Genomic DNA, 25,734 nt, shown 5'->3' on the forward strand with positions numbered 1-25,734 from the left:
ACAGGAAGACAGTCCATCTACCACTATGTAAGTTCTGGGGAGATGTCAGAGTCAACTACAGCATTTTTTTTGGTATTAGATTTCTATGTGAAGATGAATACAGAATGTTCTAGAGCATGTAAGGGAAGATTATCACAGGGTAAAAGCTGGCCACTGGATATCCTGACACCAATTCTCCAGTTTGTAGAAATTCCAGTTTCTAGGGCAGTATTATCTGGGACCTTTAACCTACAGCTGAGTAACTGCAGGCAAAGCCCTGGTTTCTAGAAAGCTCAAAGGCAACACAAAGCTTTTCTCCCCTCTGCATTTAAGGACAACATCAATTTATTTCTAACCTTATGCCTTCACAGCACAACCACCATGCTGCACCATAAGCCAACCCCCAACATTCAGTAAATGAGAACCAGTCCCTGGATGTGACACTTGCAAGCAGCAGCTGTGGGAAGGCTGCCAGCTCTTGGGTCTCAACAAGCCTGTGTGAAGCAATGATTTGCCATTAACCCCACGCCTGAACTCTCCGCTTAAACGCTCGCAAGGGCTGCAGTGACAGTTTGAAGAGTTCTCTTTAATAATTACTGCAGAGAGAAGGATTCTCCTGGGGACACAGGGCAGCGTTCCACCTCCCAAAGCCAAGCTATCCATTAATCAGGGGAGAAAGGAGGCCACTGAATGCAGCATGTTACTGTTTGCTGATTTTTAACAGCCACGGCGCTTGCGAGGCGCTGTGCTCGGTCACCCTGTGTGGTCTCGCAAGCACCAAGGGCACCAACCTCTAAGCTCTGACCCCCTCAACAAAGACTCTGTGACACCTGCACCCACATCCTACTGCAGACCTCAACCCCATGGAAAGGATCAAGCAGGCAAAGCAATCACAGACACAGCATGGTTGGAGAAAGACCTTTAAGTTGATCAAGTCCAACCGTTAAGTAACTCTGCCAAGCCTGGTCCCTTGGCACCACGTTTCTGCCTCGTGAAAAACCTCCAGGGATGGGCCTTCAACCACTTTCCTGGGGAGCCTCTCCCAGGGTTTGAGAACCCTTTCAGTGAAGTAGCTTCTTCTAATGTCCAACCTGGAGCAACTTGAGGCCATTTCCTCTCACCCTGTCAGCTTGATCCCTGGGAGAAGAGACAAATGCCCACCTGGCTCCAACCTCCTCTCAAGGAGTTGCAGAGAGCCAGAAGGTGTCCCCTGAGTCTCCTTTGCTCCAGGATGAACAACTGCAGTTCACACAGCTGCTCCTCACAAGACTCATGCTCTTCACCAGCTTCCTCATCCTTCTCTGGCCCTGCTCCAGCACTTTAATGTCCTTCTAGAAGTGAGAGGTCCACAGTTCAATCCAGTACTCAGGGTGTGGCCTCACCAGTGCTGAGTACAGGGGAATAATCCCTGTCCTGGTCCTGCTGGCCACAGTATCACTGATCCAAGCCAGGACACTGTTGGCCTTTTTGGCTACCTGGGCACATGCTGGCTCATCTTCAGCCACTGTTGACCAGGTCCTCACTTTAACAAGAGTCCCATATAGCGGGATGCCCACAGCTTAGGCAGTGCAAGAGGTGGAAAAACCAGCACCTAGGACAAGTGACTCAAAAAGCCCAAGAGTTCCGAGCAAGTGCCACTAGTAACTCAGCTAAGAACTCTTTAATCAATCTGGTTTTAAACTTTGAGCTCTGTAAATCACTAGAAGCAGAGATGCATCCAGTGCAAAGGTAAATAAATTAAGAAGAGAACCAGGATCCAGTTATGAAGTCAAACTCAACTCTTTAGGTTTACTAAGACAAAATGATCTACAACAAAACCTCCAAATCAAACTTCAGTTCCTCTTTGCAAAGCAGCAAAACTAAGACAAAGAAGTTATTTGCTCAGGATGCAGATTGGCACAGAAAGAGAATCAATGTCATGATTTGTTTGAAGTCTAAGCCAAACTTCCCCTGCAAACATCTCAGCCATAGGTGAGTTACAGGTAGAGGTTTACAGTGCCTAGAGACAGCATTAAGGTGGCTCTTCCAGGCTGTCCCACCCTTTCCCCTCACACACACACAGAGTTTATTTCATGAAGGCTTTTGGCACATACCCTCATCCTCCTGTGGAGATTTCTTTTTGAACCCTCCATTCTTCTGGTTACTCCTCTGAGAGCTTGAAGTAGTAAAATAGTAAGTGCTACCTGCAGACAAGCAGAGAAGTAGTTATTACCAGAAGACCTCAGGAGAGGTCTTCTGATGACAGAAGTGGATTGAAGATGACATGTGGGCTCCTAACCCAGCCAAGCTCACAGCTCTGTTTGTGTGCCAGGGAAATGGGGCAGCCTCAGCAGTGAGCAATGGGCAGGACATGCTCCTTGTTCCCTTGCATCATGTAGGTATTCTGACAAGTCAACCAAAACACAGCTTTGCTCAGGGATCATTTCAACGTGGCCAAGACAATAACCTGGAGAAACAGCCTCAGTGTTGAAATATGCACATTTCCCAGGGTATAAACCCACAGCTAACAGTGGTGTGGGCACTTAAGGACACTCACACTAGGAACTGGAAATGCTTGTGAAAAGACATGTACACAGTGGAGCAAAGGCAGCTTTCTCAGCCAGTGCTGTGAGGGTACCCAAATACAGCCAAGAAAGCAAAGCCACAGTCTGATTCACAGCTGCTGCCACAAAACAATAAGCAAAGGCTTTTCCAACCAGGGACATGCAAAAGGACAGCAAATTCCATTTCTCAGGGTCTTCCAGAAAGGCTCCAAAAAGAGAACAGAGCCCCAGAAGTTGTTGTTCTTTTTATCCCCTGCTGGATCTACTGAAGGATTCACTGACATTTCAAGGATTATACACACATTTTTATTTTGACTGAAAACAGCCAAGGTAGAGCAGCCAAAGCTCACCAGGCTCATGCTGGCCACAAGAGCTGTAACCAGATTTGTTCACCTCTCAAAGGGACCAGAAAACTTGTTTGCCTAGTTTGAAGAGGGTAGTGAGAGGAATAATTGGGTTTGGTTTACCCTTTGGTGCTTTTGCTCTAGGAACTCAGGTAGCATTTTCTAGCACAGCCTTTAACTGGTTCCAGTGCTTTCAGCAAGGTCAAGATGATCTCTGACAGAGGTCAATGACATTTGCATCTTGGGTTTTGTCAAGGAGGCAGAGGAAGATTCTCTACTTTGAAGCCTGCATTGTTAAAATTAGCTTCTAGAGCTAATGACTCAAGTGCTTGCTTGATCACGCTGAGCTCCTTGTGGCAAGGTGCTGCTGTTCATCCCTGTCACCAAACAAAACCCTACAACCTCTGCAGGATGCACACAGCTCCCAAAGCCAACACCAGGAAAGCTTCATCTCAGTTTCAGGAATGCAGGTAGGAAAAGTAAATACTGAAGCTAAGTAAGGCCTTTTGCCCTCCTTTCTATGCCCAGCTGCCCTTTGGGACTCACCTAAGAGATTCCAAAGCCTGACTGGATCTCGAATGATGTGTTCTTTCACCAGGACCCCACCAACACCTTGGTGTGTAGGGGCAAGCCTTTGTGACAGAAGGGTCTGAGGAAGAAGAAAGAGGAGAAAAATATGTAACTATTGGAAAAGTACAGTGGCTGCTTAACCTTTTTTTGTATGCTGTGAGACTAACACTTCTAAACATGAAAATAGGGTGGCTAAGTTGCAGGACCAGCACCTGGGAGACCTCAGTATTATTCCTGGTTGTGCTGCAGCCTTGCCATGCAACTGCAGATATTGGTTAGAAGCCAGTTTAAAGAAAACACTTGTATAAATAGAGTCCATTTTTTAATCTTCTTTTCTGCCTGTATCTCTGTTTATAATCCTAAAGATAACGCTGCAGTTGATATTTACATGTAAAGGCAACTTCACAACATTTGACCCAACATTTACTAACACACCAAACACAAGCCTTGCCCCTTCTCTGATTTGCAGTTCCTCTCTCACCACTCTGCTCTTCTGCACAAGTTTCTGTGCAGCAAAGGAGCCAGGGTCACTGCCAAAGCTGAAATCCCTCACCCTTTTTCCCCAGGTTTGCTGGGCAGCAAGGCAACTGCTTGTGCTCACCTAAGAGCATAACCTCTTGGGACTGATATTCTCTAGAACAGAACAGTTTTTGACCAGTTTAAACTGACCACAGGAAAAGTGATTCACAAAGCACAGCTGATCTTCCTCCAGTGCCTACTTGCACAGTCAGTGCTTCTTCACAGCTCTGAAGGTGACTATGAAACAGCTACAAATCGTGTTGGAGGCCTCGTTTAAGCAAAATCTTGGACTTCTGCATTAATTAAGGGAAAGCCTTGTGATAGCAGTAGCACTTCAAGGTGGGGAAAACACAGCTGTGGTGCATATCGATGCCGCAGGTGCACGGATCGCAAGAGATGTGAAGAGCCAGCACAAATAAAGTGAGGAAAAAACCCTTTAATAAATTTTCTCCTGTTTATGACAGCGTAATTGTTCTTTCCACACGATATTCTACCCCAGTTTACTGCAGGAGCCTGGACCTTGGGGACGGTCTAACCCGAGAAACCCTCCAAGGCAAGCCTGTCTCGAAGAGCCCGTTTCGCCACAGAGGTGAGGGCTGATCCAGTTCCCCCCCGCTTCTCCTCTGGTGCACCCGGCCGAGCCCTGCTCCCCCGGGGGGACACTACCCTCCGCGCCAGTGAGGGGCCGGGAACGTCGCTGCGGAGACCAGGCGAGGAACCCCGCGAAGCAGCAGCACAGAGGGGCCCAAGGCCCTCACGCCGCAGGGCCTCCCCGCCCGGTGGCACCGGCAGCCGGGACCGGTACTCTACGCTGAACGGGGGAGGCGAGGTCCCGCCCCGAGGCCGGCCCCCTCCGCTCCGCCGCCATCCCGTTACCTGCAGGCCGCGTCCCCCGCTGAGGGGCCCGCCACCGGGCCGCGGGCGAGCCCGGGCCCAGGCCGATGCGGGTGAGAGGGCAGGCCGCCGCCAGCAGCTGCAGCGGCCCCGAAGCAGCAGCAGCAGCGCCATGACCCGCCCGCCGTCTCGCTCCGCCTGGAAACCTCTGAGCAGAGGTAGCGGCTGCTAGCGGGAGCCGAAGGGCCGCAGTGGGAAGGGCCGCGCCGGCAGGCCGCCGCGCCGGGAGCCGGAGGCCTCAGCGAGGACGGAAGTGCTCGGTGAAGAGCGAGCGGCCATCTTGGAAAGGGGCCGGCAGCGCCAGCACTGCCATGCCTCAAGATGGCGGAGACGACAAACAGCGGCGGGGCGGAGCCTATGAGCCTTGACCCCGCCCCGCGCAGGGGCTGCTGGGTCGGCCCGCGCCGTTACCGCGGCAACGGGGATCCCGGCCCCGGGAGGCCTCTGGCCTCGCTCCTGTGCCCCGGCCAAGCCCCAGCCCCAAGGGCCCCACAGTCCAACCCCGCCCAGGGCCCGCCCTGCCGAGATCCCCGCAGCCCGGCCTTCGACCGGCACGTCCCTCAGCTCTCTTTTGGCCTAGATCCTCTGCTCCGGCCTTGGCCGGGGCCCACAGAGCGCTGCCCGGCCAGTCCCACCAAGGCAGGCTGCCTTGTGCAGGGCCTGCCAGGCCAGGATCCCACGAGAAAACAGTTCCCACCGCACAGTCAGGCTCTGCAGGCAGGCGTTGTCCGGGCCCTGCAGTGCAGGCAGATCCCCCAGCCCAGCTTCGGCCAAATTTAGGCAGAGGGAGGACAAGGAACTGGAAGAAGCAAGCAGGTTCCTGGAGGCACAGGAGGGAGGCTGCAGACACCCACCATCAGCGTGGAAGTTTGCCTGGCAAAGAAACCTGGCAGTAGGGTGCAGAGGCTGGTGGAGTATGCAACCAGCCCCACTCTGGGGCTTTTATCACACTTAATGTTACGACCCACATAATTCTGACAGCTGGGAAAGGAAGGAAGAAAGGACCTCTTCACTCTTAAATTCCACAGGAAAGAGCAGCTCCCTCCCTTTGCAGCTGTTCCCGAGGAAGACTCTGCTTATGACAGCTCAAGGTATGAATTTGCTCTGCTAGAAAACAGCATTTAGCATCTGCAGCTGAGCATGATGGGTTAACAAGCACACTCAGAAGGAAAATGAGTGAACAAATATCTATACATTTATGTGTTTGCTCTTTGTCAGACAGGTTAGCTGGCTCCTGTGCTCCATCTTCCGTGAAAAAGCCATTACAGTGTGCTTGACAGCTCACAGCAGCCAAGCTGGAGCACGACTGACAAGTTTGCATTTGACAGTGTTCTGTTTGTGCATGTGTGTGGTTCTAACAGTAGCAGAACCCTCCCCCTCAGTCATCAGACCAGAGTGCCAGCATTACGAGTGGTATGGAGTGGTGTCCATGTACAGCTATCACAAAGGCCATTGGATTTTCAGTTCTTGATCCTAAAACTCGTGTCATCTCTTCCTATTTTGTGAGTGGGTGGGCTCAGTTTGTTTGGGGCAGGTAGACATTTTGGAGCAGCCATTTACCTCCTTCCTCCCACAGCTATATCCTTCTTGCTTCACTGAAATAAATCTTCTGTTTGCCAGGCCTGCAGGTCTGATCTCTTCTGCTGGATTCCTTTGATGTGCCTTTAAGGAGTCACATTTCTTTCTTTCTGGTCTCCTGTGCTGCTGACCAGGAGGGTTTCTGCAGCTCTTTCTCCCTCCCTCCTGTATGTGTTTCTCCCCTCAGGTGGCTCTGGGACAACCTTTAGGTATCATCATTGTTGCTCTCCCAACTCACCTGTCCTAAGGTATCTTGGGCATTCTTGAGTGGGAGGTGGCAGGGCTACATCAAATAAATCATTATTTCCCTTCCCAGCAGGTCTGAATTAGCATCCTCTTTCTAGAAGAGTCTCTTAGGATTTTAATTGTCATCTGCCCCCTGGGATGTGTCTAAGTAAACCTTCTGCCAGCAAGGTCTATTAGCATGTTAATGTCCTCCCTCCTGGAAGTCTCTTTGTATCGCTGACTCAATCGTCAAACAGCTTAATTTACAGACACACATTTAAACTGGTTGCAATTAATCCATAGTGGCTGGCCATAGCTTGCAGTGTTGCAGCAGGGATGTGACAGTGGGCTGTGGGGGGACACCACCAGCAGCAGCTCCACCCTGCAGATCCCACCTGGCACGGCTGGGCAGGCCAAGCTGCTCACACTGCTGGCTGCGTGGGCTCTTCCGTCCTGCTCGCTGTCTGTGAAGAGAAGGAACCTCTCTCCCTTGCCCTGGCCAAGACTGGAGGCTGCCAAACCCAAGACTGGCCCCTTTGAGGCTTGCAAGGAGCCTAGGCAGACACAAAGCTAGAGGTGAGATGGGTGCTACAGAGCTGCAGTGGCTCTAAGTGACTCAGTTGGGGAAAGAAAGCAGAGAAATTGATGAAGCAGGGCCAATGGCATGAGGTTCAGCAAGGCCAAGTGCTGGGTCCTGGAGCATGAACACTCCAGGCTTGGGGAATAGGACCTGGGGCTGAAGATGAACCAGTGTGTGACCAAGAAGGCCACCAGCATCCTGGCTTGGGTCATCAATATGGATGCCAGCAGGACCAGAGCGGTGGTGAGTCCACACCTTGAGTACTGGGTTCAGGTTTGGGCCTCTCGCTCCAAGGACGTTGAGGTGCTGGAGCAGGTCCAGAGAAGGGCAACAAAGCTGGAGAAGGGTCTGGAGCACAAGTCTTGTGAGGAGCAGCTGAAGGAACTGGGGCTGTTGAGCATGGAGAAAAGGAGGCTGAGGGGAGATCTTCTGGCTCTCTGAAAGGAGGTTGGACCCAGATGGGGGTTGGTCTTTTCTCCCAAGGAACAAGTGATAGGACAAGAGGAAATGGCCTCAAATTGCACCAAGGGAGGTTGGCTATTAGGAACAATTCCTTCCCTTGAGGGTTGTCAAGGCCTGGCCCAGACTGCCCAGGGCAGTGGTGGAGTCTCCATCCCTGGAGGGGTTTTAAAGCCACGTAGATGTGGTGCCAAGGAACATGTTTTGGTGGTGGATTGGATGATCCTAAAGGCCTAAACGATTCTGTGAGTTTGTTACCACCCAGCTGAGTCTGGATGCACTCTGGCTGGAACAAGCAGTCTCCCAGGTCTGTAGGGCAGCTGGGCTCTCACTGTGCCACTCCTAGCCAGAAGACTCCCAGCCCTGATGCCACAAAACCCCACTGAGCTATGAGGCCTGGTCAGTTGGACACACCACAGAGCCGGAGCCGATGTGATTCCTCTTCCTCCTTTCACACCATGCCTCAAAGACAACCCGCTGATGGAGCACCAGGAAGAGGAGCTGGGGGTTCCTGCTGGTGCCAACCACACAAAGTGACAGCAGAAAGGAGAGTCAGGAGGTTCCACCCTCTGTGCAGCCAGCAGCTGCCATGGCCATGCTGTGACCATGGCGTGGGCGGCTCGGCAAGCACTGTCCTCTCTGTGTGTGTGAGAGATGACCTTGTGAGAGGTGGCTTCAGTTGCTGCCCTTGGACTGGCAATATGCTCCTCTGGGAGTAAGCCAATATTCTGAGGAGACAGATATAACCTGATCCAGGCTTGGCCTCGCTGGGATGTGCTCCAGCCATGACATCACTCAGTAATGCCGTGGGTATTTACTACTGGGGGAAGGCGCTGGATTGGAGTCTGAAATCCTGGCTTTATCTCCTGAGCAGGTTAGGAGCAGGAAGCAGCATTACAGCCCCATCTTGTATGTTTCAGGCCAAGAGAAATCAATTTCCACAGCCCTCAGGTCTGCTGTATTTAAGAACTTGCATCTCCTGTTTGTATTCCCTGTAAGATGATCTTGCCCCCACCTTGCTCTTAGAATCACAGAATCATTTTGGCTGGAAAAGACCTTTAAGGCCATCAAGTTCAACCAATCTCTAATTCTACCAACTTTGGGGCTAAACCATGTCCCTCAGCACCCCATCTCTGCCTCTTTTAAGCACCTCTAGCGATGGGAATTCAACCACCTCCCTAGGAGCCTGTTCCAGTGTTTGAGAACCCTTTCAGTGAAGAAGTTTCTTCTACTGTCCAACCTAAACCTTCCCTGGTGCAACCTGAAGTCTTTTCCTCTCATCCTGTGACTTGCCACTAGGGAGAAAAGACCAATCCCTACTTCACACCAACCTTCTTGCCCTGCTGAGTCTCAGGAAGATCCTTGCAGGTACTATCAGCTCCCCCAGCTTGGCTCAGACTCATTTCAACACAGCCCTTTGCAAATGGAGTGAATGGATACCTGGAATCAGGTGCCCCCCTTGCCATCCACAGACTGACATCAATAGTGAATTAAAGGATTCAGTGCAGAGCTGCAGCTGAGAGAAGGTGAGTTCAGACATTTATTTCAGAGGTGGGAAATGGCTCTGTTACCCAGCAGGCAGTGTAAGGCAGCACAAAACCACACAGCCTGGTGCTGGCTGGGAGACTGCAGCACGTTCCAGCACCCTTCAACACTGTGCATCAATGTCACATACCAGATGGTTTATTTTAGATGACTTCTTTGCAGACAGCAAGCCAAGGTCAAGGGAGAGATGCTCCCCTTCTGCACAGCAAGGCCAAGTACCCAGGAAAGCCTCAGGCTCAGGAACAAAAGGAGGTGCTGAAAAACCACACAGATCTGTCCCTCAAGCACAGTGAAACTCCTTACCAGGGAGTGATCTGTTCAGCCTTGTTACATGAGCCACTCCAAACCTGCCACATATTGTGCCCTCAGCACAAGAAGGATGTTAAACTGTTGGAGCAGGGCATGGGGAGGCTACAGTGATGGTGCAAGGGCTGGAATCCCTCTGCTGTAAGGTCAGGCTGGAGAGTCTAGAGAAGAGAAGGCTCCAGGGAGACCTTCTTGTGGCCTTGTAGTAAAGGGGCTGATAAAAAAAGCTGGGGACAGACTTTGTAGCAGAGCCTGTTGTGACAGGACAAGGGGTGATGTGTTTGAGGGAGATTTAGACTGGACAGAAGGGAGAAATGTTTGTATTGAGGCTGGTGAGATGCTGGCCCAGGATGCCCAGATTGGTAGGAGATGCCCCATCCCTGGAACCATTGTTTGTGGCTCTAAGCAACCTGATCTAGCTGAAGGTGTCCCTGCTTAGTGCAGGGGGGTTGGACCAGATGGTCCTTAAAGGTCCCTTCCAATCAAAAGTATTCTGTGATTCCTTTCCTCCAGGAACAGCTCAGAATCACCGCAAGTCCCAGTGCTTCCCACTGCTGTTGCCAGACCCACTTCCCCACAGCACCAAACCTGCTCCTTGCTGAGGGCAAGGAGAACATCCCAGCCCTGTGGAGAGGCCTAACTGGACATGGTGCTGAGCTACAAACTCTTTTGAGTCACCTCCAAAGACCAGGGAGTTTAAGATGGGTAGGTGACAGATGGCTGGAGGCAGGGGATCACAGGGAATCAGCCGTGCAGCAGCAGCCACAGGAGCGTCTGCCAGCCACGGCTTATGGATGGCTAGAGAAGCAAACTGAACAGGCATGAAGGAGCAATGCTGATGGAGCGACATGGTACCTCTTGGCTTAGTTTGCAGGGCTGGAGCAGGAGGAGGGAAGTAGCTTGTTTGTGACTCAAAAGGCCACAAGTGAGCAGACTGCTCCCCAGGAGCGAGCTCCCTGGAGAGCTGCTGAAGCGTGCGGAGCTTTGGAGATGCCCAGGAACCCATCTGCCTGCGGGAGGAGGCTGAAGTCATCTCCAAACCCCGCAGCCTGGAGGAGGTCAGTAAGCTCTGAGCGAGCAACTGTCACTCCACACCCCTGAAAATCCATAAGCAGGCTAAAACCCCGAAGCCTGTCATTAGGAGTCATAAAAACAGTAATTAGAACAAGACTGTCACGAGTTCGCGCCTGGAACATCAATACGAGGCGTTTACCCAGCAGCGGGGGAGCACTACCCTTGGAAAACATTCTCCTCCAGGGACACAGGAGGCCTTAAGCTCCATGGACTTGCTATCCACATAGACATAAGGTCCTGCAGGGAACCAGGTAAACAGATTTGTTGTCCATGAGAGCAGCTCAAAGCTTTGAGAGGTCCAAAAATACTGCCGGCAGAGGCCACGGTGCAGCACAGGAGCTAAATCAGCTCCCAGGTCACTGGCTCCGCTGTCCTGACCCCAGTGTGTGGTCCTGGTGCTTCAGTGGGCTGATGCTGGGACTTGCCTGATTACACAGCATGCTGCACACAGGAGTTAAGCCTTCAGAAGAATCTGATTTTGGTACGAGGGAGCTGCTGCATTAGCTTAGCCTTATTATTTAATCACATCTCCGAGAGCTGTGAGCAACCACCTTGGGTGAGAGCCTGCTCTTTTATTTCTTAATGGCATCACAGGCATCTGCAGGGCTCCTTTTAAGCTGGAGCTAGCGTTTAACAAACAGACCCAAACAAGGATGGCTTGAAAGCAGTTTTATTTAAGGGCAATGAGACTGTGTGCACAGTTAGGAGGCTTCTGCTGCGGAACCGAGAGCATCACGCACTCCTTGCTGGCTCTCCAAACGCCTTTCTACGTGGCTGCTGTCTGCCAAACCCATCTCTCTTCAAAATGTTAAGAGATGACATTCATTAAAACAGGAGCCAAGCTTCAAGTGAAGGTTCTTCTAATCAAAGTTCTCCTAAAGTTTTATTCTCTTGGCCTCTCCGCCGCTGGCACTTGGCTGGCGACAGAGGATTCAGCCAGCGTGTGGCCGTGGCAGTCACCAACCACACACTGATCAGTTAAAAATAGATCCCCACCTTTACATCCTGATGGGAGCTGAGTCAGCAGGGAACAGCACCCACGTTAACACAGCCCAGGGCTTTCTGCCCTTATGGTGGATATAAAGGCTCCTTCCATCACCAGACAGTTGCTATAGAGCTATAAAGTACCCAGAGGATGCACAAGTGTGGGAGCAGCTGATGCAGAGTTAAACAGGGAGAGAGTGACAGAGCAAGGACCAAAGGGTCACAGAACTCTTTCCCCAAAGGTAGTGGCCTTTGGGTCTGTGCTTACAGACAGAAATAGGCCTGCAAGCACATTCCCCAAGTGGCCTCCTTCCTCTGCCCTCATGGAACGTCCTCTTTCCTCCTTAGCAGCAGAGTATTTGTTTTATTTTAGGATTAGAGAGCTTACAACCATGAGTGAAGGACAAAGGTGCTCAATAATTAACTATGATGGTTGGGGTTTTTCCTCAAGTATTACAGTTAAGTTGCAAGGAGCAGAAGGCATCCAGGGTAACAAAACCAAGCAGGTTAAACATCCTCACCACAGAATTGTCACCTACAAAACCAGAACAATCCCCAACTGAAATCATCCCCCTAACTTAGCTTTCTTTCACCAAGAAATACTTTTGATGTCCCTCCCTGAATTAGGGTGATAGCCCACGCTGTTGTGTTGAAACAGAAACAGGTCAGGATGACACAGAAAGGATTTAACTTCCTCCCCAGCACTGGATCTTTGACCTGGATGACATTCAAGGCTGTCAAGGAGGCAGCTACAGCCAACTATATTTAGGAGATGAAAAAACAGACTTCCCCTCTCATCTCCTTACTCAGAGGCACCCCAGAGGCACATGCTTATTTGCAGTGTTGTCAGTGAACTATGACAAGAAGCTTAAGGGAAGGGAGGACAAAAAAAACCCCAACAACCTTTCTTTTTACTGGTTTAGGAGGTCTTATGGAAGAGGGAGATGGGTAGAGATAAAAAGACTAAGCCTAAGTAGAACACAGGACCAGCTTAACAGGCTCAGAATAAATCTCTCTCATGCTGTTACTTAACAGTGAGGTCAGACACGTGCTCCTGAGCCACTCCTTCATCACTACAGAGCCCAGCAAGGAGATTTTTCATCCTGAGGACTGCTGGCATCCTCAGCACATGAGAACAGTCCTTTAAGCTGCCAATGTGTGACTTGAAATGGAATTACAAATGCCAAAAAGGCAATAACAGTGCTGGAACACACTTGTGGAAGAGGGGTGTAAATGATTATTGCTGAGGTCACTCTTAGAGCTGCTGCCTCAAGGGTTCCCTGTCCTCAGCAACCACAACAAAAGGCAGTGACGTGGCTCTGCAGACAGCTGCCACCCATGCCAGGGCACCTTAGCCACCCAGTCTGGGTGGGGAGGCACATGCCTGTCCCCATTTTGTACCTGCTGTGAAGATCTGCTCCATAAAAAGGATCTTCTTGGGGGATACCATGGCATTTGGCTCACCTTGATGACTTGAAGGGGCTCTGACATGTGACGTGTTGTACAAAACACAGATTCACAACAGGACCTATTGGCATCACTCCAGTGTTGTAGAACACAAGCACAGCACAGGAACTGTGAGGAAGAGACAGCACTTCACTGGTGGCATTGCTGGGAGTTCACAGCATTGCCACAGCCAGGCAGGAGGACTGGCACCAGCAGTGCTCTTCTGAGCACAGGAACTGTAACTGCTTGCCTGCCCCGTGCAAACACACTCACACTTCTGCTGCTTCCACATGCCCAGTGGGACAATGTCAGGAGGCTTGACCATCCTCATTTGGAGAGGGAGAGCTTGGTTGTTTAGAGGAGACTCTGTAAATAAAGCCAGCATAAAAGCACAATCAGTAATGGTATAAATACAGTAAAAACCAAGCAAACAACTTAGCTCAGGAGCCAGTGACCTGTCACTGGGCTGAGAAGCACACTGGAGACCACCCAGGCCTGGTAGGGAAACCATGGCAGCCATCTCCTTGGAATGGTGTGGGAACTGCACTGAGCCCTGCATTGTGGCAGGTTCTCAGCACCCTCAACTCCAGCCAGTTCTGTTCACTGAGGGCTTGCAATGCAAGTAGAGCAGGTGAAACTGGGTTGAAAAGACCAAGCTAATGGTCAGTTCCTCTTGACAAGAGGGACAGTAATATATCACACGTTGCAGTGTCTCTGCACCCACCTTGATCCCTGGAACCCACCACCTGGGAACAAACCTGCACTCAGAACCCACTGGCAGCATTTCACATCCCAGCACATTACCCCTCGTTGATTTTCGAGCCTGTCAGTGCAGAAATGTCAACAGCTACGGTACTGGGCGCTACCCACCGATCACACTAAGCCGAGGAATCCGCATCCGCAGGGCCTCGCACAAACAAGAGGCAGCACCGGAGGCGCAGCAAGTGCTACCGAACAGGGGATAGGTGCGCCTCGGCTACCCCGGGCCCGTGGGGGCCTCCTGCCGGTGAGGGGTTGGCAGAGATAGGTCTGATCATCCGTGGCAAGAAGCAGCAAGGCTCTGCTGCGACACGGAAGTACTGCCCGCCTCCCCGGGGAGGACGGAAAGACGAGAGCAAATCTGCACCAGCCACCGCGGCCGTGCGGTGAGGGCCTCTGCTCGACCCCACGGCCACTCGTCCGGCTGGAGCGGACAGAAAACGGGGTCGCGGAAAGGCCTAGGCCTCCATGGTGAGGGAACAGGCACCTCTATCTCAATCCCAGCAGGCCCCCGGCTTTCCCCACGCGTAGCTCGGGGGCCGGGAGAGGCAGTGAGGCCTAGAGGAAGCAGCGCGACCAAGCCACCCACCACAGGGCCCGCCCCGGTGCGCGCCGCTGTACCCTCGAACCCCGCTCCGGAAGCACCGCCACGCTCGTGACCTCCGGAGGGGCCACCAATGAGCCGCCGCGTTGCCGGGACACGCCGTCCAATAGCGACCTCTCCCCTTCTCGGCCCTGTCTCCCTGCTCCCATCAGCCCTTGCGCTCGGCGGGCGGAGGCGCAGCAACCCCACTCTACCCCCGCCTAGCGCCGTGCTGACATCACTGAGGTACTACGCCGTGTTCCACCAATGGGGCACGCCGACACGGCGGGCCAATGAACGGCGGCGTCTCATCGGTGGCCGATCAGGCGGGCGGCAGCGCTGCGAGCCGAGGCCGAGGCCGAGTGCGGCGGGGCCATGGAGTGCGGGGCCGGGAGCCGCCGCTGCCCGCGCCCCCTCCGCTAGTCCCGAGCCCCCGCCGCCCTCCAGCGCCGCTGCAGAAGTAGGAGCAGCACCAGCACCAGCACCTGCCGTCGTCTCTTCTAGTTTACCCGTCCACCCCCGGCCGCCGCCTCCTCTATGCGGCGGGGCCGGCGGAGCCGCAGGCCTCGCTACTCCGCGAGGCTGCCCTCGGCCCGCTGAGCCCGGAACGCCGGTAAGGGGCGGCCGGGGGGAGGGTGGAATTGTGCTCGGGGAGCCGGAGAAAGGGGTTGCTGCGCCGTGGTCGGGGAGAAGAACGTAGGCGGGGGCTGGAGGGGTACCGGGGCTTCGGGACGATGAGGGCGGAGAGGTCTGACAGGGGCTAGGGGGCACACGGACCTGAAAGGGAGCCGGGGGGATGAGGGCAGAGGGGGCCAGGGAGAGCACCGGGGGCAGAGGGGGTGGAGGTGAGTTGAGGGATGAGAGCAGAGGCTGGAAAGGACAGCGGGGGCTGCAGAGCTGGAAATAGCGAAGAGGGTGAAGGCAGAGGAACTAGTCAGGGGCTGGAGGGGCACCAGGGAAAGGGAGCATAGAGCAGACTCGGGGGCACCGGGAATGGTGAGAAGGGGACCCGAGGAGCCGGGGAGGGGGGCGGGGGGGAGGTGGAAACAAGGGAGAAGGCATTCCGGGGTCGGGTCGAAGGGAGAAAGTGACGTACCAAGGGTGAGAAGAGGATGCCCAGGGTTTGGGGGGTGGTGATGAAGGAGGCTGGGGGCGTTTAGAGCGAGAAGGGGATGTGGGGAGGCTGCGGGGCGGGGGGGGAGAGGTGAGAACGGAGGGTTGACCATTGGAAGGAGAGAGGGACAGGGGGAAGGAAGGGGCTGCAGAAAGCTGGAGGGAGGAAAGGAGGTGACTGGGGTGAGGAGGATTTAGGGGGCTGATGTGTGTGTGGGAGCTGTAGAGAGAGTTGGAGGCTGCGAAATATTGAGGGGTGTAGAGGCTTGCAGGGGGCATTATGGGGTAGGAAGAACCCAGGGCTGTGGGCTGAGCCCGCAGCGTTGGTTGGTCCTCCTTGTCCACTTCGGTTTTGTTGGTGGGGATATGACAGTGCACAGAGGCGGGGGAGGCCGGGGCGCGGGGGGGGGGAGGGAAAGCGCATTTTGGGGTGAGTGCTGTGCTGGGAGGAACAATACCAAAAGTTGTCTGAAATGGTAATTTCCGTTTCCCATTTCATCATCCCTGGGTAGGCGTTAGCCCTGCCTGTGTGTGCGCAGAGGATGGAGCTGAACCGAGCTGCCGCCAGCCAGCCTGGCTAGTCTGCCTTTATTTATTTCATTTCTAGTTTAATCTTTAAATTGCTCGGCATTTTTCTTCTCGGAGAAGCCTTTTGTGTGCCGGGGAGGGGCTGCTCGACACCTTTGCCCCTTAGCAAAGAGGAAGGCAGGGGGGAGAAAAAAAAAAAGGAAGGAAAGAAAGAAAGAATCCCAACCCAAAACAGCTGCACTTCTGCAGTCCAGAATTAACCTCCCCCAGTCCGGTAGATTGATTGCGTGTTTAGAAAGGCAAATCGCTGCTCTCCCCCCGCCCCTCCCCAGCCCTCGCCTCTCCAGGAGCTGGGATGAGCTGAGCCCTCCGTGCCCTCTGCCCTTTCCCAGAGAGAGCAGCTGTCCTGCGAGGGGGGTGTGTGTGTGCTGGGGAAGGGGGGTGGAAACCGGCTCTTCATTGAGGCACAAGGATCGGTGTGTCTACGGGTTGGCTTCTGCTGTGAGCTTGGAGATGTGTTTTGATATCCAGTTGCAGGAAAGGGTTCCTCCCCCCTCCTGGTTTTGTACACAAAGTACTCTCTTACCACTGGGGACATGGCCCTATAGGCAGAGAACGCATTCCAGGCAGCTCTTGAAGCAAAATTCCCTCCTGAGATGGCTTCTGAAATCGGGTATAGACCGAGGGGTGTTTTTTGCCTCCTTTGCTGTGTAGGCTGCAACATTTTGTGAGTGTTGTGCTTTAGCCTTTCCTGAAAGGCTGGGATTTGTGTAAATTTCAGCAGTTTGGGGTTAGCTGTATTTTTCCTTTTGTTGTTGCTTGTTTGTTCACAAAATGGAACGTTTTTATATAATCACTCCAATTACTCCTTTTTTTTTTCCCCTTGGTGGGGGGTGGGGTGGGGTGGGAAGGAAACCACTCCAGAGAGTCCTGGAGAGAGGGAGAAGGAGATTAACTCTCGCATGTTTTCAAATGGCCTCGATACATTCTTTTGTGTGTGTGCTCTACCAGGAACTAAATATTTAACTTGATTAACTTACAAAGTTGGCGTTTTTACAGGCTGGATTTGCTGGCAGATTAGAGGTGCACGTTGGAACGCTTCTAAACGATGGCGTTGGCGTGTGGTAAAAGGCTTTGAAACACGATGTGGAGCAAGACCGATGTGGACTTCTCTGCCTCGGCAGGGAATCTTGGGCACCTTGTTTTGTTATGCCTGTGAAATGCTGCCCTGAAGCTGTGTGACCTGTTTTCTTTCATGAGAAGAGCTCTCTCACTGGTAGGGCTTGCTCTGAGGGATGCTCTGGTTGAGCTGCTCCTAAATCATAGTCACCCCCTTGGCCTTCATGCCTCTGCCTCTTTGGTGGAAGGTCTCACTCCAAGGGTGCTCTTGCTCTCTTTTGAGTGCTGTGGTTGAGCTGCTCCTAAAGCACAGTTACCCCCAGAGCCTTTGTGTTTCTGTCCCCAAAGCAGAGCCTTGTCTGTGCTGCTGTGTCCACCCTGGCGTCTGCTCCTGCTTAGGTGTGTCTGGAGTTTGTGCAGCTCAGCTTTTTTCATGCAGAGCTGCTCCAGGTCTCTGGTTCTAGGAGAACTCGTCGGTCCTAAAGGAGGTAGTGCAGGAAGGTATCAGACTTGCCAGGGCACATCTTGTCTGTGCCCTCCCTGCAGAAGGACGGTCTGGGCTTCTGGAGCTGGCTGGGAACCTGTGTTATTGGGCTAGCTGGGACTTGCATCACCTCCAGACGTGCCTGAGTCAGTGCTGAGGGTTTGCTTTGCGAAATTCACAGCAGGCTGAGGTGCTGGTGGAGTGAACAACATGAGCCCTTTGGTTTCTGGCCTCCAGCTTCATCTGTCCCCAGCTATTAGTTGGTTATTTCTGCTCTGAACAGTGATTCTGGGAGCTCTGCTCGTGTTGGTGTTAGTGGCCTGGTCAGGCTGGAGATGTTCCTTCAGTGTTTCACAATCAGTCTTAGCACTCAGTTCTGCTTTTAAAACTGAGCTGTGGCCCGTGTCTCCCGTTTCATCAAGAATGTGGCTCAGGGTCAATTGCTATTTTTTTAAGGCGCTGCTTTTTGTTTTTATGATGTTGTAACAGCATTTCCTCAGCTTTAAACATACAATATTGGCTAATAGGAGTATTGCTTTTGGATGGGGGAAGGAAACTCAACAAAACAACTGCCCAAACCCCTCCAGCAAAGCGCTGGGCTCCGTTTCTTGCTTGGTGTGCGGTAGGCAGCGCGACGACCTGTAGAGATTATGTTCTGCTTGCGTTTGGATTGACAGAGTCCTCCCCAAAATGCTTCTGAGCAAACCCAAGCACGGCACAGCAGCGTGCAAGCGTTCCTCTGCTGCTCAGCAGAGCAGACAAATGTATTTCTCTGGGGTCAGTGAAGAGTAGTGGTGTTAATCAATACTCCACCAGCAGCGTTCCCTTTGCAGTAAACCAGATGGACTGCTTACAACTGGTGGTGATTATTTTAACTGTGTAATTGTGACATGGCTGTGTGATGACAGTGTTTCCTGCAGATACTTCAAAGGGAGGCTCCTGACAAGTCTATCTTTACAACGTTTAATCTCTACTCTTTGTCTTTGTGTTGTGGCTTTTGGACATGTGTTTGAAGTACTTGGATATTTTTCTTCTCTTCTGTTTTTTTACCTTCTGTTTTTCTACACATTAGAAGAAGGAGGTGCTCTGTCGTGACGAAGTGTGCGAAGAAAGGGAATAAACCAGGGAGCTTTGGGGGCTCCCATGGTGGTTTTGGTTAGTTTTAGATCCAGGCAGTGACTAAGGCAAAAGCTAGGAAGAGCTCTTAACTTGTTGTGGTATTTTTGGATAGACAGCGTCACAGAGTCACATGATGGGGGTCTGAAGGGTCCTCTTGGGGCCATCCACTCCAAACAGCCTGCTAAAGCAGGGCCACCCACAGCACTTTGCCCAGTGACACAATGTCCAGGTGGGTTGGGAATCTCTCCAGAGAAGGAGGCTGCACAGCCTCTCTGGGCAGTCTGCTGTGGGGCTCCAGCACCCTCATAGCAAATGCGTCTCTCCTCCTGTTCAGCTGGAACCTCCTGGGTTCTTGGTTTTGTCCATTGCACTTGTTCTATCCCTGGGCACCACTTAGAAGAGTCTATCCCTGTCCTTTTGCCCCCTACCCTTTTAGTTCTTGCTGAGTGCTTCAGTTGCTCTACTCTAGGCTAAACAGCCCCAGGTCTCTCAGCCTTTTCTCCTTACATGTGGACGTGCTCCAGTCCCCTCAGCATCTTTGTAACCACTGCTGGACTCACTCCAGTGGTTCCTTGTCTCTCTTGAACTGGGGAGCCCAGAACTGGACACAATACTCCCGATGTGGCCTCAAATACTGCTTGAATCATCTGTAAAGGTGCATGTGGCTTTGTTCTGGGGGAAAATGTGTTTTGTGGTGACTTGAGTCTTAACTGGGCCAGTCTAATTACTTGCTGAAGAAACTCTTCTCACAGGGAAGGAAGCACACAGGGCTGGGGCTGGTTAATTACATCTGTGAAGTCACCAGCTTGGCCCCTCTTCCCACCTGGTGCCGAGTACCTGAATTTCAGGCTGGATTGTCTGCCTTATGGGTTAAAATTCTTCCTCAGTATGAAGATTTAGTGGGGGTAGATGCACAGCAAGTAGTGACAGGTACTGCTGCTTTTCAGTCGAGCACAGCTTGAGAATATTTACATGGTGGTTGTTATTCTAATGGTATTTCCTTGATGAGGCTCCAGTGAAGGTGGCTCGTCTGCTGCCTCCATGGCGGGTGAGAACCGTCTGGATTTCAGGTGTAAGAGGCTGTGGAGAGAAAGTGGTGTCTCCATAGCAAAGATCTTAGTGTTTCGTGATAAACTCATATATTTTTACCCCAGCTAATTTAAACCAGTCTGCACGACACTTCGCAGGAGTGATTTGTGGTGCAGCTCCTCAATGTTTTCCTTTCTCCCTACAAGGGAGATGAGCAGCCTGGAGCTGGGTGCAGAGCGCTGGGGCTCTCAGCTGGGTGTTATGTAATTTGTGTGCCACTGATGCACGATCGTAAAAACACTCCCAGAAAGGTTCAAGGGAAGGCTTGTGCAGCCAATTATTTGCAATCACAGGCGTCCTAAACTGTGTGGGCTTGTGCAGCTAGAGCAAAGCGTGCTTGGGGAGAGCAGAGCGCTGCCTTCGGTATCCTGCTGCGAAGGGGGTAGGAAGCTGTCAGCACCCACGATCTGGAGGCTGGCTTTGAACGTTTCCCACCGTACCTGGGATTTGCAGGCTTCCCCCAGCGAGGGCTGCTGTTTTCTGGAGGGCTTTCTTGCTGGGTATTTAAAATACTTTCATTTGTCAGGAGTCTGGGCGGTGGTGCTCGCTTCCTCTGTGGCTAGTTAGAGGTGATGCCAATTTGTAATCCTTTACAAGGGTATAAAAAAAAAATGGAGAGAGAGAGAGAGAAGCTTAAATGCTAATAGCAGTGAGAAATCTGTTCGGCGTGCAGCGTGTGTGAGGCAAGCAGGAGCACACGTTGGGCTGTGTAGTCTCTGTCAGCTGAGCCCAGGGCTTTCAGAAATCTGCTCTAATTTCTAGGCCGTGTGTGGAATGGCTAATCCCATGAAAGCCTCGCACCTTTTGACAGATGAAACGCTGCTGCTCTTAACTTACTTGAGCAACATTTTTTTTTCTTCTTTTTATAGAGATGGTATTAGCTCTGTGGCTCCGAGGGTAATGCAGCCCTTACACGAGAAAGATCTGGCTTTGATCTGACAGCTTTCAAGATCCATTTCCAATCACTGAGTTCCATTAACTCTGTTTATGATGGTGCCCTCAGACTTTTTTTTTTCCCCCCCTTCTGTTTATGTGACTCTTTAGGGTGTTAACATTTCTGTGTCTGTGAGTTCTCTCTAATAAACTGGAGGAGTAATTGGGGTCAAAAAAGGAAATAATCCTGCTAGAAGGTGTGGGTAATTATATTGGGTATTTTGGGCTCCAGAGTAGTTGTTCTTGGTTCTTTCATGCTTCCTCCAAACTGTAGGATGTGGAGATGTGACCAAACCTCCACCAAAACAGGACAGTGGGGCAGTGTGGTGCCTGCACAGTTAATTGTGGGAGCATCAAACGAGTGCAACTGCAGGTTTGCTGGTGGGGGGAGAGGAGGGGAGGCTTCCCCAGCAAGCAGCCTCTTCCCTCTTCTGCTTTGTTGAGCCATCGGTGGGATCTCTGTGGTACTGTGTCTGTCTTGAGTGCAGAGCAGGAGCCCTGGAGCCCATCAACACCCAGTGCAGGAGCTCAGGCAGGTGATGGGTGCTGGCTGTGAGCTTCCCCTCTCCCTCCACACCGGCATCTTGCCAAACCTCACATAGGAGAAACCCTCTTGGGTTTTCCTGCCCCTTTCAGTTTTGGTAGTGAAAAGACATGAACTCCTGAAGGGGCCCTCTGAAATCTCTGTCTCCTCTGGTGAATTTTCACCTTTTAAGTTCATGGTGTGCCTCGCTGTGCGTGTTGCATGTGGCTGCTGTGAGCAGAGAATGAAATGACAGCGTGCAAAGGCTGAAGAATTGGGACACATTACCCCAAAGTAAACAGAAAGCGTGTGGCAGTCCTTGGTGTTGCAGGGTAGCAACGGCAGAGAGTGAATTAGCTGTTGTAGGCAGAAGAAAGTGATGTTTTTTTCTAGGTCAGGGTTGAAGGCACTGTCAGGGTGGTGATGTGAAGCATATATTACTGTCTGCATTGTCCCTGCCATATGGATGTATGCAGCACTGCCCTTGGCATTCAAGCATTGAATTATTTATCCTCTCAAAATCTGTAGGCAGCCTTTCTTCCCTGCCTTTGAAAGAAAACCAAACTTACCTGGGGAGTGTTTTTAAGATAAATCCTGCAGTGTGGCTTAGTGCAGTGGCAGGAGCGAGCTGCTGGCTGTAGTTGTTTTTGTGTCAGTAAACCAACAGTCACAGCATTCGGTGTGGTGTGGAAACGTTGGAAATATTCATTCTGCTGTGAGGCTGCAGGAGTGTCCACGCTGGTGCTGGGTTCATATGTGGCTGAAATGTGGCTCTGCAACAAAATGGACAGGCTCTGGCAATGAAAAGGGCAGAAGACTCCCTGTGTCTTGGCCATGTGCTGGGGGACCTGTTGTTTTTCTCTTCTATGCACCGTGAAAAGGCATCTCCTTTCCCCTTGTGTTGGATTTGCTCTGAGAGAAATACTGAGGTGGTCCTTCTTTGGTGGTCAGCTGAAGGTCCTCAGCTGAGGAGAACAACATCTAGGGGTGTTGTGGTGGGTGGTGAAATGGCTGGGGGTGATCAGGAGAGAGAGTGGGGGGAAGCAAACGTTGAGGGAAGCTCTCATTATTTGAGAGATTGATGGCTTTGCAGCGTAGAAGAGGTCTAAAATGATTTAGAGCAGTGTGAAGCTGCTAAAACTGTGTCAGAGGCTTGGCAAAGAAGGGAGATGTGATCCTCTGAAAAATTCACCGTGCTCCAGAGACAGCCTGTCCCTGAAAGCTCCCCAGCCTGGGCAGCAGAGCCTGAGGAGCTGGGGTTTGAAGCAGGGTGCTTTGGTGCCCTGGAAGCCTGGATAGGAAATGAAGTTCCTTTAAAAAAACAAAAAAAAACCCAAACAAAACCAGAAAAAACCCTACCCCAAAACCCCCCAACCATATTAAAGGAAAATAAGGTGAATGGAAACCTTGTGATTAAGTATTAAATGTTGAACTGCAGTTCACGGTGCTGCTTCGTTTTAAATAAAGCACCTCTGAAAGTGCTCCCCTCCCCCTCAGCCCAGAGTCTTATCAGCTTATCTGGGCAGGAGTTCAGAGCCATAAAAACAATATCCTGCTTACACCTTCCAGCCTATCCTATGACCTGCTCTCTGTAAACAAGTTGTACCAGGAGCCCCACATTACTAGTAAGTAGCTGGGTTCTGCAGGCTGCTGAGCTCCGGGAGGAGCCCAGATAAAGTTCCAAGAAGTTGGGAATGGTCTCTGGGTAGCTGCCTTCCGCGGGGAGGAGGTGAGCTGCTATCTGCTGACTGTGGCAGTGACTGCACCCTGTGAAAAGCAGCAGGGTTTGGGGCGATTTTGAGGCTCTGGCTCCGGTGTTTTCCGCGTTCTGCAGGCTGGTGGCTGTTGCAGATTGGGAAATGCCAGCGTTGTCGTAAGGGCACACGCCGCTCGCTGCACCCACTGGTGGCCTGCTCTTGCGTCAGGTCCTGGATGGACTGAAGCTGTAAGCCTATTTATAAAGTATCTGTAGATAGGTGGGGGAGATTAGCCATGCTGATGCTGGGAAGAGATGTAGGTAGATGTGGGGAAGGGGTGTGTGTGGAAACAAACATCCTGCTCATGGCTGCTGTGGTGGTTTAAATACCACTGGGCGAGCTGGTGCTCTAGTTACAGTGTTTGGCTGCTTCCCATAGCTAGCTGTCTCCCTGGTTTCATCTTGCAGCTAGGCACAGGCTGATCTGTTTATCTGAGCTAGATCCTGGGTCTGTAATGAGTGAGTCTGGGTGGTTCTGTATGTAATACTTCACCTTTTGGAACAGTCCAAGAGGTGAACGCACCAGCTGGGTTTGAAGATGAAAGTCCTGTTTTCCTCGAGCCTTGACCTTCTTATTCCAACTCAGGATTTCTTGTCCTACCAGCTCAGACAGGACACACGAGGATATGCACCTTTTGAAACCTGGGATAGTTGAGAGCTGTGCTGTCTTCTCTAGTTTCCTTCCTTGCTGTAGCCTGGCTCTCAGCACATGTCAGGGTGCTGTGGGGTGACTGTTCTGGCCTCTGATGTGTTTGATCTCCGTTTTACCAGCAGCCCATAAAGCTTCTGGCTTTCTGACCAGGATCTGAGGTGCCCTGCATTACTCAGAGCTGCTGATCTCTGTTGTGGGTGAAGGTGATGAGCTAAATTACCTTTCTCTGTGATCAGCACTGCTGCTGGGGTGCTAAACTTGTTCTGTGATGAGAGCTGAACTGCCTTTGAGTTTGCCCTCATCCAGGGAAGGAGAGATCAGATGAGAAGTCAACTTGGTGGCTTTTTCCTGGTGTGCTGAGTAGTGTCTCTTAGTTAGAAAGCCACAGGTTGTAGTCTTGAAATGCTGAATTCACTTCTGCAGTCTGTTCTGTCTGCTGGCTTCCCCTGCTTCACCCACCATAACATTTCTTCTGCCTTCTGTCTGTCCCTCCCCCTTCCCTGGAGCCTCATCTGATGGAGGTTCTGCTCAGCTCTCCGCTTTCTCCTTGGTCCTCCTCATCCAGGATTCTTGTCTCTAATTTTAGCCTGTCTGCCTTTTGATGTTCTGTCCCGTCTGTTCCTGCCTTTCTCCTTTTCTCCGTGATCATCCTGCATCTCCATTTCCCTCTGAGATCTGGGCCTTGGTTTTGCATGGTGGGAGGAAAGTGCTTGAAACCAGAGTGAAGCATGGTGAGGTGAAGGATCTGAGGGTGTGGAGACTTCTGCCAGGGATGGGAGTTTGGCGTGCTGGTAGCCTGGGTCTGCTTGTTTTGTGGCTGTTACCTCTTTTGCATCACTGGGACCGTCTATTGTCCCTGCTTAGATCAGCTCTTTGGCTCTTTCTCTTGAGGATGCCTTCTGTGTTTGAGCCATGAGCTCTTTTCCGTGGTGTCACCAGCAATACTTGTAGGCAGAATTTACTCTCCTTGAGCAGTGCAGGTAATGGAAATCTGCAGAATCCTCCTGACGGCCTCCTCAGAGCTGTTCTGTGCTCCATCTGGTGCTAATTCACTGCTGCAGCTCACAGTAGAGAAGGGTGCAGGGAGGGTGCTGGCTGCTCTGCTCGCTGAGTATTGCCTGGCAGCCTGGCCTTCCCCTGACCCGTTTGCCAGGCCATGAGAGCTGCAAGCTGTGTGGTTTTCTCGGGAGTTTTACTTCGTGCTAGCATGAATTTGCTTATGTGCAGAGAAAATGACTCCTGGTGTGGATGCATTCTGACAGAGTAAGACAGTGCTCTGCAGCAGGCTGCGGTGCATGCCAGCAGTGAGCAGGGTACCGGAGGCTTTGAGGTGGCTTGTCCTGGTGGGATTCATCTGCCTGAAGACCAGTGAGGACTCTGTGTGTGTGTGTGCACAGAATCCCATTTGTGCACAGAATATAAATACTGGCTGATGCAGGCATGCAGCCTGTGCTTTTCGAAGTTCTTTTGTGCAAACAATGTTCAACCCTTCCACCACTGCAGCAAGGAGCTTCAGCAGAAACCCAACCCTAGCAATTAGTTGAAGGCTTTAAAGGGAACCTAGCAACTGCTGCTGTAGTTTGAGTCACAGAGGGTTGGGTGTTTTTTATTCTCTTTTTGAGTCTGAGGTTTGTAGCAGTTTGTGTTGTGTGAAAATACTCTGGGTATTGGGAAAGGCAGAGGGATGGAGGGCTATGAAGATGTGGAGGGGACTGGAGCATATCAGTGAGGAGGAAAGGCTGAGAGAGCTGGGGCTGTTTAGCCTGCAGAAGAGCAGCCTGAGAGGGGATCTGCTCAATGCTCAGCAAGAACTAAAGGATGGGGGGTGAGAGGATGGGGCCAGACTTTTTAGTGGTGACAAGTGACAGGGCAAGGGGCATTGGGTACAAACTGAAACCCAGAAGGTTTTGTCTGAACAAGATGAGAAACTTCTTTGCTGTGAGGGTGTTGAAGTCTTTTTCTCTGGAGAGATTCCAAACCTACCTGGACATTGTGATCCTGGGCAGCCGGCTGTGGGTGCTCCTGCTTTA

General features: G+C 51.8%; 2 protein-coding genes and 1 long non-coding RNA gene across 7 annotated transcripts in view; 1 reads left to right on the top strand and 2 right to left on the bottom strand.

The window, feature by feature from the left end:
- Positions 1-5,132, bottom strand: part of SPG7 (SPG7 matrix AAA peptidase subunit, paraplegin) — a 39,449-nt gene extending 34,317 nt beyond the window's left edge. Inside the window, exons 1-3 of the mRNA XM_068150748.1 lie at positions 4,832-5,132; positions 3,413-3,515; positions 2,073-2,162 (exon numbers count right to left, since the gene is read on the bottom strand). Coding sequence (XP_068006849.1) covers positions 2,073-2,162; positions 3,413-3,515; positions 4,832-4,963 — 325 coding nt within the window. The 5' untranslated portion in view covers positions 4,964-5,132. The remainder of the gene's footprint in view (positions 1-2,072; positions 2,163-3,412; positions 3,516-4,831) is intronic.
- Positions 5,133-11,092: 5,960 nt separating this feature from the next.
- LOC137447332 (uncharacterized) lies at positions 11,093-14,561 on the bottom strand. Its single transcript, XR_010988847.1, has 3 exons — positions 13,917-14,561; positions 13,320-13,412; positions 11,093-13,175 (listed from the first exon to the last, which is right to left on the bottom strand). It is a non-coding gene; the product is annotated as an uncharacterized lncRNA (long non-coding RNA).
- A 163-nt stretch (positions 14,562-14,724) lies between these two features.
- The window catches only part of ANKRD11 (ankyrin repeat domain containing 11), a 172,214-nt gene continuing 161,204 nt past the window's right edge, over positions 14,725-25,734 (top strand). For 2 of the 5 annotated variants that reach the window (XM_068150737.1, XM_068150743.1), the window contains exon 1: positions 14,725-15,001. The gene's annotated coding sequence lies outside the window, so the exon portion shown is untranslated. Of the gene's footprint in view, positions 15,002-22,903; positions 22,922-23,006; positions 23,026-23,152; positions 23,242-25,734 lie in introns of those variants that run through there. The other 3 variants (XM_068150741.1, XM_068150739.1, XM_068150738.1) reach the window with 3 other exon arrangements.

The sequence above is a fragment of the Melanerpes formicivorus genome, unplaced genomic scaffold, assembly GCF_026170545.1.
Source record: "Melanerpes formicivorus ecotype bairdi unplaced genomic scaffold, bMelFor1.0.p_v2 SCAF_20, whole genome shotgun sequence".
NCBI classification, from domain to species: domain Eukaryota; kingdom Metazoa; phylum Chordata; class Aves; order Piciformes; family Picidae; genus Melanerpes; species Melanerpes formicivorus.